This window comes from Suricata suricatta, chromosome 3 (genome assembly GCF_006229205.1).
Source record: "Suricata suricatta isolate VVHF042 chromosome 3, meerkat_22Aug2017_6uvM2_HiC, whole genome shotgun sequence".
Lineage (NCBI taxonomy): Eukaryota > Metazoa > Chordata > Mammalia > Carnivora > Herpestidae > Suricata > Suricata suricatta.
Window position 1 is genome coordinate 126,638,575 of NC_043702.1, and position 13,970 is coordinate 126,652,544.

At 46.1% G+C, this 13,970-nt stretch overlaps 1 protein-coding gene across 3 annotated transcripts in view; it reads right to left on the minus strand.

Moving 5' to 3' along the window:
• Window positions 1–13,970, minus strand: part of ASTN1 (astrotactin 1) — a 298,956-nt gene that overhangs the window by 27,962 nt on the left and 257,024 nt on the right. For all 3 annotated transcript variants that reach the window (XM_029935125.1, XM_029935123.1, XM_029935124.1), the window contains exon 17: window positions 4,711–4,979. In XM_029935125.1, coding sequence (XP_029790985.1) covers window positions 4,711–4,979 — 269 coding nt within the window. The remainder of the gene's footprint in view (window positions 1–4,710; window positions 4,980–13,970) is intronic.

The window sequence follows — 13,970 nt, forward strand, 5'->3', positions numbered from 1 at the left end:
CCTGATCGTCACTATAATATGTGCGTGCTTTTAGAATTTCAAGGCCCTTTTAGGGCTAACACTTTAGTCTGAGCTCCTGGAAAAACGGTTATGATAGACAGTGGAGAATACTAACAGTCAAAGAGGTTAGGTGAGTTGTTCGGGGTCACAGGCTGGTGACTGGGAGCAGTGACGGAACCTGAGCTCAAGGGGGACTCACTCAACACCTCGGGCTCTTTCTAGCAAAGCTCTCTTCATCAATTCTGGATCCACCAGTTCCCAGCGTGACGCCCGGCGCCTGCTGCGTGCTCACGTTATGCTCTGCCTGCCCGAACCAAATTCAAATCAAAAGTATACTTTGCTAAAGTAGGATAGCGGACTCTCGTTGAGATTGGTGGAATGGAGAGGAAGCGGCGGTGGCCCGGTTACAGCGTTCAGTCAGCAATTACTAGCTATGCACCTGCGGGGGTGAGTTTCCTGTGTGCGGCACTAAGTGAGACAGATACGGCCTCTGCCCACATAAATACTGCTGCAAAATAATGAAAATAAATGAACAGCGTTACATAAGTGACCAAGTAACTACAACTGGGTGGTGGGGGCTCCAAAAGAAACAGGTGAAATGTGGCAGGAGGTACAAGGAGGGGGGCCAATCTCACAGACAGGTTTGGAAAAGCCTCCGTGAGCATGTGCGTTTTCATCTGAACTTGGAGGGACAGATCATGGGTCTGGTTACAAAAGATAGGGAAGTGTTCCAGGTGGAAAAACCAATACTAAGAAGACTTCAGCCTGGATGAAACTTGACCTCTAAAATGAACTGAGGAAAGGTTGCTCTGGCTCTAAGAGACAGAGTGAAGGGCAAAGAGGTGCTCAGCAAATGAAAAAATAGTAAGGGGCGGGGTTACAGAGGTCACGTGGGCCATGGGGAGGGACTGTCACATTCTACGGGCAGCCGGAAGCCATTAAAGTGCTTTTTCTATGTTTATTTATATATTTTTGAGAAAGAGTGGGGGAGGTGCAGATAGAGAGGGAGAGACAGAGAATTCCAAGCTAACAGCACAGAGCCAGACTTGGGGCTCGAGCTCATGAACCATGAGATCATGACCTGAGCCAAGGTCAAGAGTCAATTAACCAACTGAGCCACAAGGTGCCCCCCTGCCTTTTTAAAAAAAATTTTACTTTATTTATTTGAGGGGTGGGGGAGAAATACAGAGAGAGAGAGAGAGAGAGAGAGAGAGAGAGAGAATCCCAAGCAGGCTTCACACTGTGAGTGCAGAGCCTGATGCATGGCTTGAACTCATGCATGTGAGATCATGACCTGAGCTGAGATCAACAGTCAGATACTCAACTGGCTGAGCCTTTGGGGTGCCCTCTTAAGTGTTTTAAATAGGGGAACAACATGATCAAACTTCCAACCCAAAGGAGAAAGGACCAACATTTATGACGACAAACCTTTCTTCAAAAGCTTTAACTTTTTGCCTTTGACTCACACAATTCCATGAGTTCTGACTCCCTAAATCCTGGGCTAGAGCTAGCTGCAGAAGGTAGGATAGGATAGAAGAGAGGAATCAAGAAGAAGGCACTTTGGAAAGGAAGGGGAAAAATTACATTGTTCTTAGTATCTACAATGTGTCAGGCACTATCTGGGTAGTCCTCATTTGTTATTAGATTTAATCCTGACTCCAGGAAAGAAATGGGAATTTCCCATTTTTGTTATTATTGTGTTCTAAGGAAAGCAGCTGAACTTTCGAGCCAAGTTCACCTATCCCTTCATCCCTTCATTTATTTATTTCATTCATTGATTCGGTGAAGTGCTGAGTGTCCGCTACTACGAGGCACAGGGATTCCATAGAATGAGTGTTTCTCAGCATCTACAGGAGAGTGTAGCACATGAACACTCATGATAGCGGGTGACACATGCTTCAGAAGATGTACGGATACAGACCATGGGAGCTACTTGAAGGCACAGGGGGTGACTTCGGAGAACAAGAGACGGCTTGTCACAGCTGCTGATGCCTGAACTGAAACCTGGAAATACTGTAACAGTAGGAGTTTGCCAGTGGCAGAAACGTAGGACAGGCCACTCATGGGAGAAAGAGTGACAAGTCTGAAGGGCCAGATGCACAACAAAGAAATGATGTGTTTAAGGAGGTACAAAGAGTTAAAATTTGGAGGATAGAACATAAAGCATAGAGTGGGTACACCCTAACCGTGTAAGTGAAGGCACAGTTAGGACAATGACAGCCCTTATCATGACACGCTGAGGCTTTAGATTGTATTTAACAGATGCTGCAGAGCTACTGAGTTACGTTGTTGCAGGAGGACCAGAAGTCCACATCGGACAGAAAACTCTCACTGGTCTCACAGGAAAACTGGCAAGAGGCTACCGTAACAAGAAGCGGGTGGCCTGATGTTACAGTGGGCGAGTGAGAGAGGCTGTGATGAAGGGACAGTGACAAGAGGCTGGATTCAAGACATCTGTGATCCCTGGTGATACACAGATGTCAGGGGGTGACAAGAGAAGGAAGCATCCTTGGTCTCCATGTGGGGCAGCGTGGTAGAAAAGAAAATGGTGAGTTCAAGCTTGTTGGCTCTGGAACACCCAGTGGATTACATGACTTGACCGCCTGGTTTCTGGGCTGTTTCTTTCTTTTTTTAATGTTTATTTTTGAGAGAGAGCAAGAGACAGAGTGTAAGTGGGGGGAGGGACAGAAAAAGGGGGAGACACAGAATCCAAAGTAGGCCCCAGGTTCTGAGCCTGATGCGGGGCTTGAATGCAAACCATGAGATCATGACCTGAGCTGAAGTCAGACACAAGCGATTGAGCCACCTAGGCGCCCCTCTGGGCTGTTTCTAATCACTAGACTGAAATATGGCATCATAGATGATCTGGTCCAAGAGAAGGAGGCCAAGGAGGCCAAGAGAGGTTAGGAAATTGGTTCCAGACACGCCGGAGAGGTAGGGATAAGAACACACACAGGTTACTGGTGTCGCAACTTAGTGCCCCCACCCCCTCTTTGCTTCTACACTCCACGTCTTCGTTCTTTGGGAGAGAGAGAAAATTAGATGGAAAAGCAGAGGAGTAGAGAAAATGAGCAGAGAAGACAGAGTGTGTCTGAGGAATAGGAGAGAAGAAATATGTGATGGTAATTGAACCAGCTCGGGCCACCTGGTCTACGTGTTTAGAAATTAAAATGTTCAAACTACGGCCAGATGCATGGTATCTCCCAAACCCTGCCTTAAAACCAGTGCAGGGAGATGAGGAGGGGCCAGGATGTGGCAAGTAGGACATCCAGAGAGGGGGAAGCCGAAGAAAACTCCTCCAGCACCCCCAGTATGCTCACGATGCCCCTGCAGGAAGCCGGGGCCTCTGTCCTCTCCCACCAAGCTCTCCCCTAGTGTGCAGCTTGGCCTGCCTTGTCGCGCAGCATGGGGGAGGGGTGCGCCCTCCCTGCCTCTGCTGTTCCCAGGCCAGTGCACGGGTGCTCCCGGGGCACCAGCACCCTTGGGTGCTTGCAGAAGGCCAAGTGGGGCAGGTAAGAGCACTGGATTAAAGCCACCGCAGGTTTGGGTCCCCACAGTGACACCAGCTCGTCCTTCTCATCATCCTTGTGAGCCCCCCTCCCCAACTCCTCCTCCAGTCACTTTTACCAGAATGAAGAGGAATTCATAGGCCAAAGGAAACATTTATCCTGCGCTTTCCACGAGAAAGGTCGTTTTCTAACACTCAGTGAAATGTCTGTGGCAGAGGCAGGAAGGTGAGAGGAGCCCACATGTGCAAAATCTGTCCTTGGGGGTCTGAGCCTCACCTATGAAATAACGTGACACCCCAGGTATCCCTTACAAGAGGAAAGAGAAAGCAATTACAGACCCACCAAAAGGGACACATGTCTCGGGCAGGTAAGCAGCTCTGCTCTGACTCTACTATGTCTGGTCCCCAAGGTCACCTTTGCCTGGAGTCTCAAAAGTCCCACACCCTGAGCTTTTGTGTTTTTATTCTTGTTTATCTTGTTCACCGTTGCGGTTGTGTGTCTGACCCCCTCTGTTCTGTCTGTCTTTGAGGAGATCACAGAGCGAGGAGCCGAGCAAGGCCACATTTCTCCAGTTCATCCCCTTGGGTCCATTCATTTTCTTGTAGCACCTTCAGAAAGGGAGCTGCAGAAGGTAGGGGGCGCTGCTGGGAAATGTCATGACCTAGCAGCATTATCTGAGGTGGAAGGTTTGCATGGATGTGGTGTGTTATAGTCTTTGTTCTGAGAGTCAGAGTGACGGGCAGAAAACCATCCCCTCCAGGCCAAGACCAGATCCTTCCCTTCGGAACCAGGCACTCCTCCTAACCTCGAAACTGGTCCAGGCTTGGGATCTGTTAGGGGAGCCGAGCCTTCTCCCACCACTCTCCCCTGAGGCTTTCTTAACGATAACTTTAGTGACTATGAATGCCATGCCTCCCTATCCACCTGCTTCCCTCCAGCCCTTGTTGCCCAAGGACCTACACTAATGCTGAATTGTGAATGCTGAGTCATTACCATGGGTGTTGAGGATGCACTGATTTGATTTCATACACAAACATGCAAACCTAAGCAAATGATGTACCTGGATCAGCTCAACAAAAAGTTTCACTGTCTATATATTCTAGCACGGAGTTCAACTACACCTCGTCACCTCCCCAAGCCACCTGGAAAGCCCTCTGTTGTTGCTGACGCCTCCCCGAGTCAAGGGTCCCAGGCCTCTTACCCTCTGGGTCTGGTTGTTGGTCACCAATTCATAGATGGGGGCTGCTCTGGTCACCTCCAGCAGAACTGGCTCAGCAGGAGTGTCAGGGCTGGATGTCACATGGCACAGGGGGCAGGATGAGGGGCATCGTCCTTTGCTCTGGCACTCCATGCGGACCCCAGCTGCCATGCGCTTGGTGCCAGACTCTGACAGGCTGGCGATGTATTCTGGGAACGTCAGCACCTTGGGGTCTCTTTCCCGCTCCTCCGACTCATCGGATGGAGAGTTGCCTGCCGGACACAAAACAAAAAGGAACAGTGAGCAAGGATCATGAAAGAAAAGATCTTGCATCATCTCATAGCCCCTGAGTGCTGAAGTCAATTCGTAGGACAGTCACAAAATGTCACTGACAGGTTATGGATGTGAGTCTGCCATCCACTTGATCGGAGAACCCATCCTCCCAGTGACCTACAGAGTTGGAAATAGCCTTCCAAATGGGAGATCGGGTCGTTTCCTTTTGGAGAATCATCAGCTCCCAGATCCCTCAGAGGGAGCCATCTGCAATGCCTGCACAGGATCCATGACTACTATAATACTAGTAGTAGCAACAGTGATTATTCCAGGACTCAGTTCCCTCACCCGTTAAATAAAGATATTCCTAGTACCTATGTCTAGTGTCCTGTGATGGCAACATGCTTTTAAACACATAACCCAGTGGCTAGTGCATGTCCAGGCACCATCATAATAGTCTTAATTATAACCATAAGTAATATTTACCTAAAGTATGAAGTGAGAGCTAGTCCAGGCCTCCTCCAACACTTATGAGAACTCTCTGAATGGACTTCCACCATTGCATCCATTTTATGCATGAGGAAAGTGAGGCCAAGAGCCTTAAAATCACACAAGGGTCGTATGTGGTCAGAGCTGGGATTTGAATCCAGTTTTGCCAGATTCCAAAGCCTTTAAGTCATTGGGGGAAGAAGAGGACTTCTCTGCTTCATTACTCATCAATGTATTGGAGTTGGGGAGGGAGTTCTGGCTTTTCCAAAAAGATCTGCACTCCAAAGCACTCCAAAGAGATAGGTTCATATCACCTTTGATTGATGAGTGAAAGGTAGTTAGAGAAATTCTTGGCTTATTTTTGGTGTCAAAGATGAAAAATGCCTACTCAAACCTAACACTTTGTTTTCTATGGAAGAAAGCACTGCTTGATATTTTTCCTCCAAGCCTTTGTGATTTACCATTTAACTTCTTCATTCCGGAGGAAGATGGATGTAGAGTCCAGTGACCAAGTCTGCTTTTGCCTTGGGTTCCTTATAAGACCCCTGATCTTTTGTGGCACTGCTGCAGTCCTGAACATGAAACAATTTCATGGAGACCACTGGGCTTTTAGAAACAAGGGGCAGATACAAACCAGACAGAGACCCAGCAAAAAAAGATAACTACAGGCCAATATCCTTGATGAATACAGATGCAAAAATCCTCAACAAGATACTAGCAAATCGAATTCAACAGACTTATTCACCATGATCAAGTGGGATTCATTCCTAGGTTGCAGGGCTGGTTCAATATTCACAAATCAATCAATGTGATACATCACATTAACAAAAGAAAAGAACCATATGATGCTCTCAATAGATGCAGAAAAAGCATTTGACAAAATATAACATCCTTTCTTAATAAAAACCCTCGAGAAAGTTGGGATAGAAGGAACATACTTAAACATCATAAAAGCCATTTACAAAAAGTCCACAGCTAATATCATCCTTAATGCGGAAAAACTGAGAGCTTTCCTCCTGGGATCAGGAGCACAACAGGGGTGTCCACTCTCACCACTGTTGTTTAACATAGTGCTGGAAGTCCTAGCCTCAGCAATCAGACAAAAAAATAAAAGGCATCAGAATCAGCAAAGATGAAACCAAACTTTCACTTTTCGCAGATGACATAATACTCTACATGGAAAACCCGACAGACTCCACCAAAAGTCTGCTAGAACTGATATATGAATTCAACCAAGTTGCAGGGCACAAAACTCAATGTACAGAAATTGGTTGCATTTTTATACACCAATAATGAAGCAAAAGAAAGAGAAATCAAGAAACTGATCCCATTCACAACTGCACCAAAAACCATAAAATACCTAGAAATAACCTAACCAAAGATATAAAAGATCAGTGTGCTGAAAACTACAGAAAACTTATGAAGGGAATTGAAGAAGACACAAAGAAATGGAAAGACATTCCATGCTCATGGATTGGTAAAATAAGTATTGTAAAAATGTCATTACTACCCAAAGCAATCAACACATTCAATGCAATCCCAATCAAAATTGCACTGGCATTCTTCGCAAAGCTAGAACAGACAATCCTAAAATTTGTATGGAACCACAAAAGACCCCGAACAGCCAAAGTAATATTGAAGAAGAAAACCAAAACAGGAGGCAACACAATCCCAGACTTTAGCCTCTACGACAAAGCTGTCATCATCAAGACAGTATGATATCGGCACAAAAACAGACACATAAACCAATGGAATAGAATAAAGAACCCAGAATTGGACCCACAAATGGATGGCCAACTAATCTTTGACAAAGCAGGGAAGAGTATCCAATGGAATAAAAACAGTCTCCTTAACAAATGGTGCTGGAGAACTGGAGAGCAACATGCAGAAGAATGAAACTGGACCACTTTCTTACACCATACACAAAAATAAATTCAAAATGGATGAAGGACGTGAATGTGAGACAGGAAACCACCAAAACTCTAGAGGAGAAAGCAGGAAACAACCTCTTTTACCTTAACCACAGCAATTTCTTACTTGACATGTCTCCAAAGGCAAGGGAATCAAAAGCAAAAATGAACTATTGGGACCTCATCAAGATAAAAAAGCCTCTACATGGCAAAGGAAACAATCAACAAAACTAAAAGGCAACCGATGGAATGGGAAAAGATAGTTGCAAATGACATATCAGATAAAGGGCTAGTATCCAAAATCTATAAGGAACTCACCAAACTCCACACCCAAAAACAAATAATCCAGTGAAGAAATGGGCAGAAGACACAAATAGACACTTCTCCAAAGAAGACATCCAGATGGCCTACAGGCACATGAAACAATCCCCAACATCACTCATCATCAAGGAAATACAAATCAAAACTACACTGAGACACCACTTCACACTGGTCAGAGTGGCTAAAATGAACAAATCAAGAGACTATAGATGCTGGTGAGGATGTGGAGAGACAGGCACCCTCCTACACTGTTGGTGGGAATGTAAACTGGTGCAGCCGCTCTGGAAAACTGTGGAGGTTCCTCAAAAAACTATCCACAGAACTCCCTTATGACCCAGCAATAGCACTGCTAGGGATTTACCCAGGGGATACAGAAGTGCTGATGCATAGGAGCACATGTACCCCAATGTTCACAGTGGCACGTTCAACAATAGCCAAATCATGGAAAGAGCCTAAATGTCCATTACCTGATGAATGGATCAAGAAGATGTGGCTTATATATACAATGGAATACTACTTGGCAATGAGAAAGAATGAAATCTGGCCATTTGCAGCAACGTGGATGGAAATGGAGGGTATTAAGCTAAGTGAAATAAGTCAGTCAGAGAGAGACAGATACCATATGTTTTCACTCATATTGTGGATCTTGAGAAACTTAATATAAGTCCATGGGGGAGGGGAAGGGGAAAAAAAGTGACAGAGAGGGAGGGAGGCAAACCATAAGAGACTCAAATAATGAGAACAAACTGAGGTGGATTGGGGGTGGGGGAGAGGGGAAAGTAGGTGATGGGTATTGAGGAGGGCACTTGTTGGGAAGAGCACTGGGTGTTGTATGGAAACCAATTTGACAATAAATTATATATAATTATATATATATACGCACATATATACACACAAATACACACACACACACACACACACACACACACACATATATATGAAAGGAACAAGGGGCAGACCTAGGCACATTCACTCTGGTAGTCTCAGACTGATCAGGAATGTGGTACTTGATGGGCCAGATCTGTGGGGGAAATTGTTGGAAGGGTTTGCAAAGAGGTTCCAGAAGGTGACTGTGACAACTCACTGACTTGATAACTGTGGATGAGGCATCTTTGTCCAGAGGTCCCACTGACATGGGTTTCCTCCAGCTCACTAACACAAAGGACTCACTCAGTGACTGCAAACATGGGATACTATTCATTTCACATTTGCTCTTTGTTTAGTAACAAATCCAGAGTGGAACTGAAGCCTTTCCTACTTTGTAAGAATTGCATAACTACACGCCCCAAAACCAAGATGATGTTATCAAATAGAGAGGCCCAGGAGCCCACAGGAGCTAGCCCCAAGGTCGCGTGAGCCACATGTAAATCCTGACTGACAGTCAGGCTTATGCAACTCAGTCAATCCCATGGCTGGGAGTGTTTGTGAAGTGACTACAATCTGGCAGGACTCTCCTCACCCAGCCCCTGGCCAGACCTCAGTCTTCTTCAACAGGCTATATGGACTGCATAGGGATAAGTGAGGGGAATGAGGTCTTGGATTCTTAGTAGGATTTCTAGGGGAAAAAAGGCTTTCATTCATGGGACAAATTGGCACAAAAACAGACACATAGACCAATGGAATAGAACAGAGAGGACACAAATCAGTCAAGACACAGTGTGTCTTTTCAAGACAAAGTTTAAAAACTTTTGCTGCACAAACCTTGCCAGAGAGTGTGAGGGTCTCCTCCAGGGGCCTCACGACCAGCACAGTCAGATTTGTTCCATCAACCCATAGCCCTCCTTGTAGGGAAAGTATTCAACAGAGGCTGGGAAAAGCAGTTCCATGAAATGACCACTAGATGGCGATATCAAGTCTACAATGACTTCTGTGAGAGGAAAAATCTTGCAACGAATTGTGTGGCCACTTTGGCACCACAGAAAAGAGACTTAATGGAAAAGTAACACCTGGCAACTTAAAAAAGTTTGTGATGGTACCATTTTTTTCAATGGGATAATAAAAAATTAATGAGTAGCCTAATTCCATAAAATGTATCCTAAGGAGAAACAATAGAGAGCGAGAGACAGGTAATTTTGAGAGACAGAGAAAATTAAAATCCCCCCTCGATAGCCTTCACATGGAGTAAAAATTACTTCTAAGTGGAGATAACATGCCACCAAATTCCTTTTGTCTCACCTTTAACCCCCAAATATCCAGGAACTCTGTCTCCCCCCCCCCCCCCCCCCGCCACACACACATCCCAGTGTAAGATGCCTGCCCATCTATTACTTAGGGTGCACCGTTGTGACTGACGGATGTGGCCACTAGAGGGCACTGACTCCCCAAACACAGTGTTGCTAAGTGACCACCTCCCAGCCTCCAGAGCTCCACCATTAAGGCTTGTAATTGCTGTAAACATTTGAGGGGCTATTCCCTGATAGCTGTCTTCTGACTGTCCCAACCAAAATCAAGACACCACGAATCCCCCTCAATATCCTCCAGCCCCGGAGAGGTGCAGGGTTAGGGAGAAAAGAGGCGTGAGAAGGAGGTTGCAAAAGAAGATGGTGAGAGACCACCGAGCTCTTGTTGAAACCCAGAATCCTATTTTCCTTCTTCTGAAAACATTCAGGTTCATAGAAAGCAGGCCCAGGCGAAGGCCCCTTTGGTCCCCTCGTCATGCAGTATGGAGCTGTCTAGAGAGGAGCCGGATTTATACAGAAGTGATGAGCAGCGACCTCCCAAAGCCATCCATTCAGGCTCCAGCAAAGAATAGAGATGTGTGTGTGAGAGAGATTTTTCAAAGAGGAAATGCATTTTCCATGCGCAGTTAAAGACACAATTGGGAAATACTCCTTAAAATGATGGAGTCCGGTGGTGAAAGCCCAGATAAATCTCCCTTTGCCCAAAGAGAACACCTATAACCATCATGTCTGTGGCAAAGTGAGGGAGTAGTTCAAATCCTAAAAGCTTCAGGGGAGTGTGATCTTTGACATTTGCTTTTAATTCCCCCTCGGAGTTGGGGAGGCAGGTAGAGAGAGAGTGTGGAGAGTCACAGGGAGGAGAGCCCACCTTATTTCCTGCAATGGCTCCCCCGCCACCACCCACTCTGGTTACATTCCTCAGGTATTTCTTGCCTCTTCTGCCCTCTAGATCCCGGGTGGGAATTCTCTAGTACTTTAAGACACTACTTTGTCTCTTAATAAAATGAATATACGATTTCAACAAGTTACAAGACGCTGGACATAAGAAAGGAGCTACACTTAAGGTCTTAAAAGATTATAACTGGAAAAGATTACCTTTTGATCAAGGGCACGCAGGTGCTCATCAGGGGTGTGGCCCCGTCTTATCCCTGGTTTCAGAATTCATCTAACTGCTCTCAGGGAGGCTTTAGAGTTCCGCCATGACACTTAGCTTTCATCTAAGTAGAAGAACAGCCAACCTGGAATGTAGTTAACAACCGCAAAACTGCAAAGCATTTTGCAGATACAGTTTTCTATAAATAAATGCCATTTGCTTTAGGCTAAATCTGTATCCTACAGCACGGAGTGGATGAATTTCCTCAATAGAATATTGTGGAATGAGAGTATTGGCATCCTCAGTGTTTCTAATCTCACTGTAGATGTGCCATGGCCTTAGGCGTGTACATACTGACCCACCTAGACTCAAGAGCATATGAGGGTGATAAAAGGGAGGGACCCATCCTCACACAGGGTCCGCTCTGCTCTGACAGGTCATGGAGGTGGATTAGTTGTTAGGAAGTAAATTGGTACAATTCCTGTAGGATTTGGAGACTGCTTAAGAATCTCTCTCCTGAGTTGATGCCCAAGGCAATGAGATACTAATGACATCACAGCCAGAACTACAGAGGTAGTTCATTAGGCAGCAAAGAAATCAAATGCAAACTAATTAGATCCTAGCTCTTGGAGACAGCGTAGGGTCTACAGGAAAGGAAGCTTGGCGTGGGGCAGACCAAGCACAGCCGTGGCACAAGGCACCCCAGACCCCCCGGACACCCTGATTTCACTCCCTCCCCAGCCCGCTCCTGGTCACACAGGATGTCCTGGAGTTATCTGAATTCACATTTCTATCCATGCACTCCGGCTCAGATCAGTCTCTTGGGATGTTTGGTCAAGTCTTTGGATGTTGGGAGCTGCCAAGTTCGGCCGCCTTGGGCATGGAAATATCACTCCCTGTGAGGTGCCAGAAAAACAAGATTAACCGTCTAGAGGCCAGGAGAGTGCATTTCCTGATCCAGGGATTGGAGACAGGCAGACCGAAGAAGCCAAATTGAACAAAAGATCAACCGCATTCGGGCTTATGCAGCGTTAATCATACCCCTGCCTGGCGTCGCAGACGCAAGTCTGTGACTCTCCTTTTCATGCTGTGTTTGAAATTTCAGTTTCGGTTTCCCCTTTTTCTAATAATCATTTGACTCTGTTACCTGGCAACCGACCCAGGTCAGCTTCCTGCCCCAAACCCTATAAAAGTGTGGATATTTTCTCAATAAACAGGGCTTGATCAAAAAGGCTTGTCTTGCCTCACTCTCTGTGCTCCCTTTCCTGCCCTATTCTCTCTCCCTCCCTCAGGAACGGACCCGATTTACGGCCCTGCCAGCCGGGGTGGGACATGACATTTGGACAGAGAGGTTCAAGTCACACTGGATGACTTAAAATGAACTCCTAGATTTGCCGTCAAGCAGTCTCTGAGACTTGAATAAAGTACAACCGATGGGTTAACAATCAGGGAGAAGAGGAGAGGGAACCAACTGACCACTTCTCTCTAGTCCTCTGTGTGACACAGTGAGTGCTTGGGGTCAGTAACTGTGCCTTCGTCTTTGAAATTCCTCTATCCATTTCAAGTGTATCCATGTCCTTCCTCCCTCTTTCTCTCTCGCCATGGATATGTTTTGGGGGGCAAGGTAAAGGGGGTGGAATAGAACATCTATGGCCATAAATTTAAAATTTTAAAAAGGGTCACAATACAGAATAAAACCAAAGCATTTGCAAACAGTCACTAGCACCTGACTAAAGCGTTGAACCATTCAGTGGCGGGAACAAAGCATTATTCTAACCACAGCCAACTCTCCATCTCTAGCCAGTAGTTCTTCCACTGGCATGAGAGAGCCTCATCAATAGCTTGCTTGGAAATCCACCTGAATGTCCGATGGGCACCGCGAACTCAACGCGTCCCAAACTGCTGTGGTCACTCCTCCACACTCTCGCCAGCAACTGTCCCTCATCTCCAAGGCGCTAGATTAGCAAACAGCACCGGTTTCCTCACTGCTCAACATGGAAGTCCTGGCTTTGTTGGTTCCTGCTTGTCCTCCCAACCAACCACCCAGCCAGTCTTCACATTCTGTACCTCCCCAAACCATCCACTCCTCTGCTCGCCCACAGCTGCCCCAGTGGCACGGCAGTTTAAAGTGTGAGGTCAGAGTCAGACTGCCCGGGACTGATTTCTGACCTTAGCACTTGCTAGCTCCACAATCTGGGGTGAGTTTCTGAACCTTTCTGGGCCTGGGCTTTCTCATACATAAAAAGGAGATAGTAACTGAAAGGCTTTAGGAAAGCTGTGGCAAAGAGGAAATGATAGAACCCATGAAGAGAGCTTCACGGTGCCTGGGCCACAGTGGGAATTCTCTAAAATTAATTATTCTCTCCATGCCAGTCTGCTTGCCTAGCCCACCCACCATCAAACGGGCTCCTTGAGGGGCAAAGCCATGTCTAGTGCTCCCACTGTAATATCCCACAGTGCCTAACAAGTAGCTAATGCATTTGACAATTCATTAAGCAAATATGTATTGAATGCCTACCAATGTTTGTCAAATTAATAAATCATTTATAATGACTTGTGTACGACATGACTAGGTACTAACTAGACAGGATGGGTTTCAATTCGTTTCTTACCCTGCTGTCCTGGGTTCCTTTGAGATTTTCTAGTTTTCTCCTAAAAAAAAGAGGGACATCCATCTGAAGGAAGTTCCGCCCCTTTCAGGGACAAATGTGAACTGGCGCGAGAGAATCTGATTGTAAAGATTTGAGGAACTACTGCAAAAGTACACCTTGAAAACTGTGTAAAACCTCAAAGGTTATTGTGTAGTGGAGAGTTTACCTTGGGATTGAAGGAGTTAAGCTTAAGAAAAGGAGCAGCCAGTACTGGCACCGGCCAGCAGGCAGTGGTTCTCCGGTGACTGGTAATGTCACAAAGTGGCGAAAGGATATGATTGGTGTCCTGAACCATGAGGCGACGGGCACCAAACAGTGGCTGAGGTAGAAGGCACATCGCTGGAAG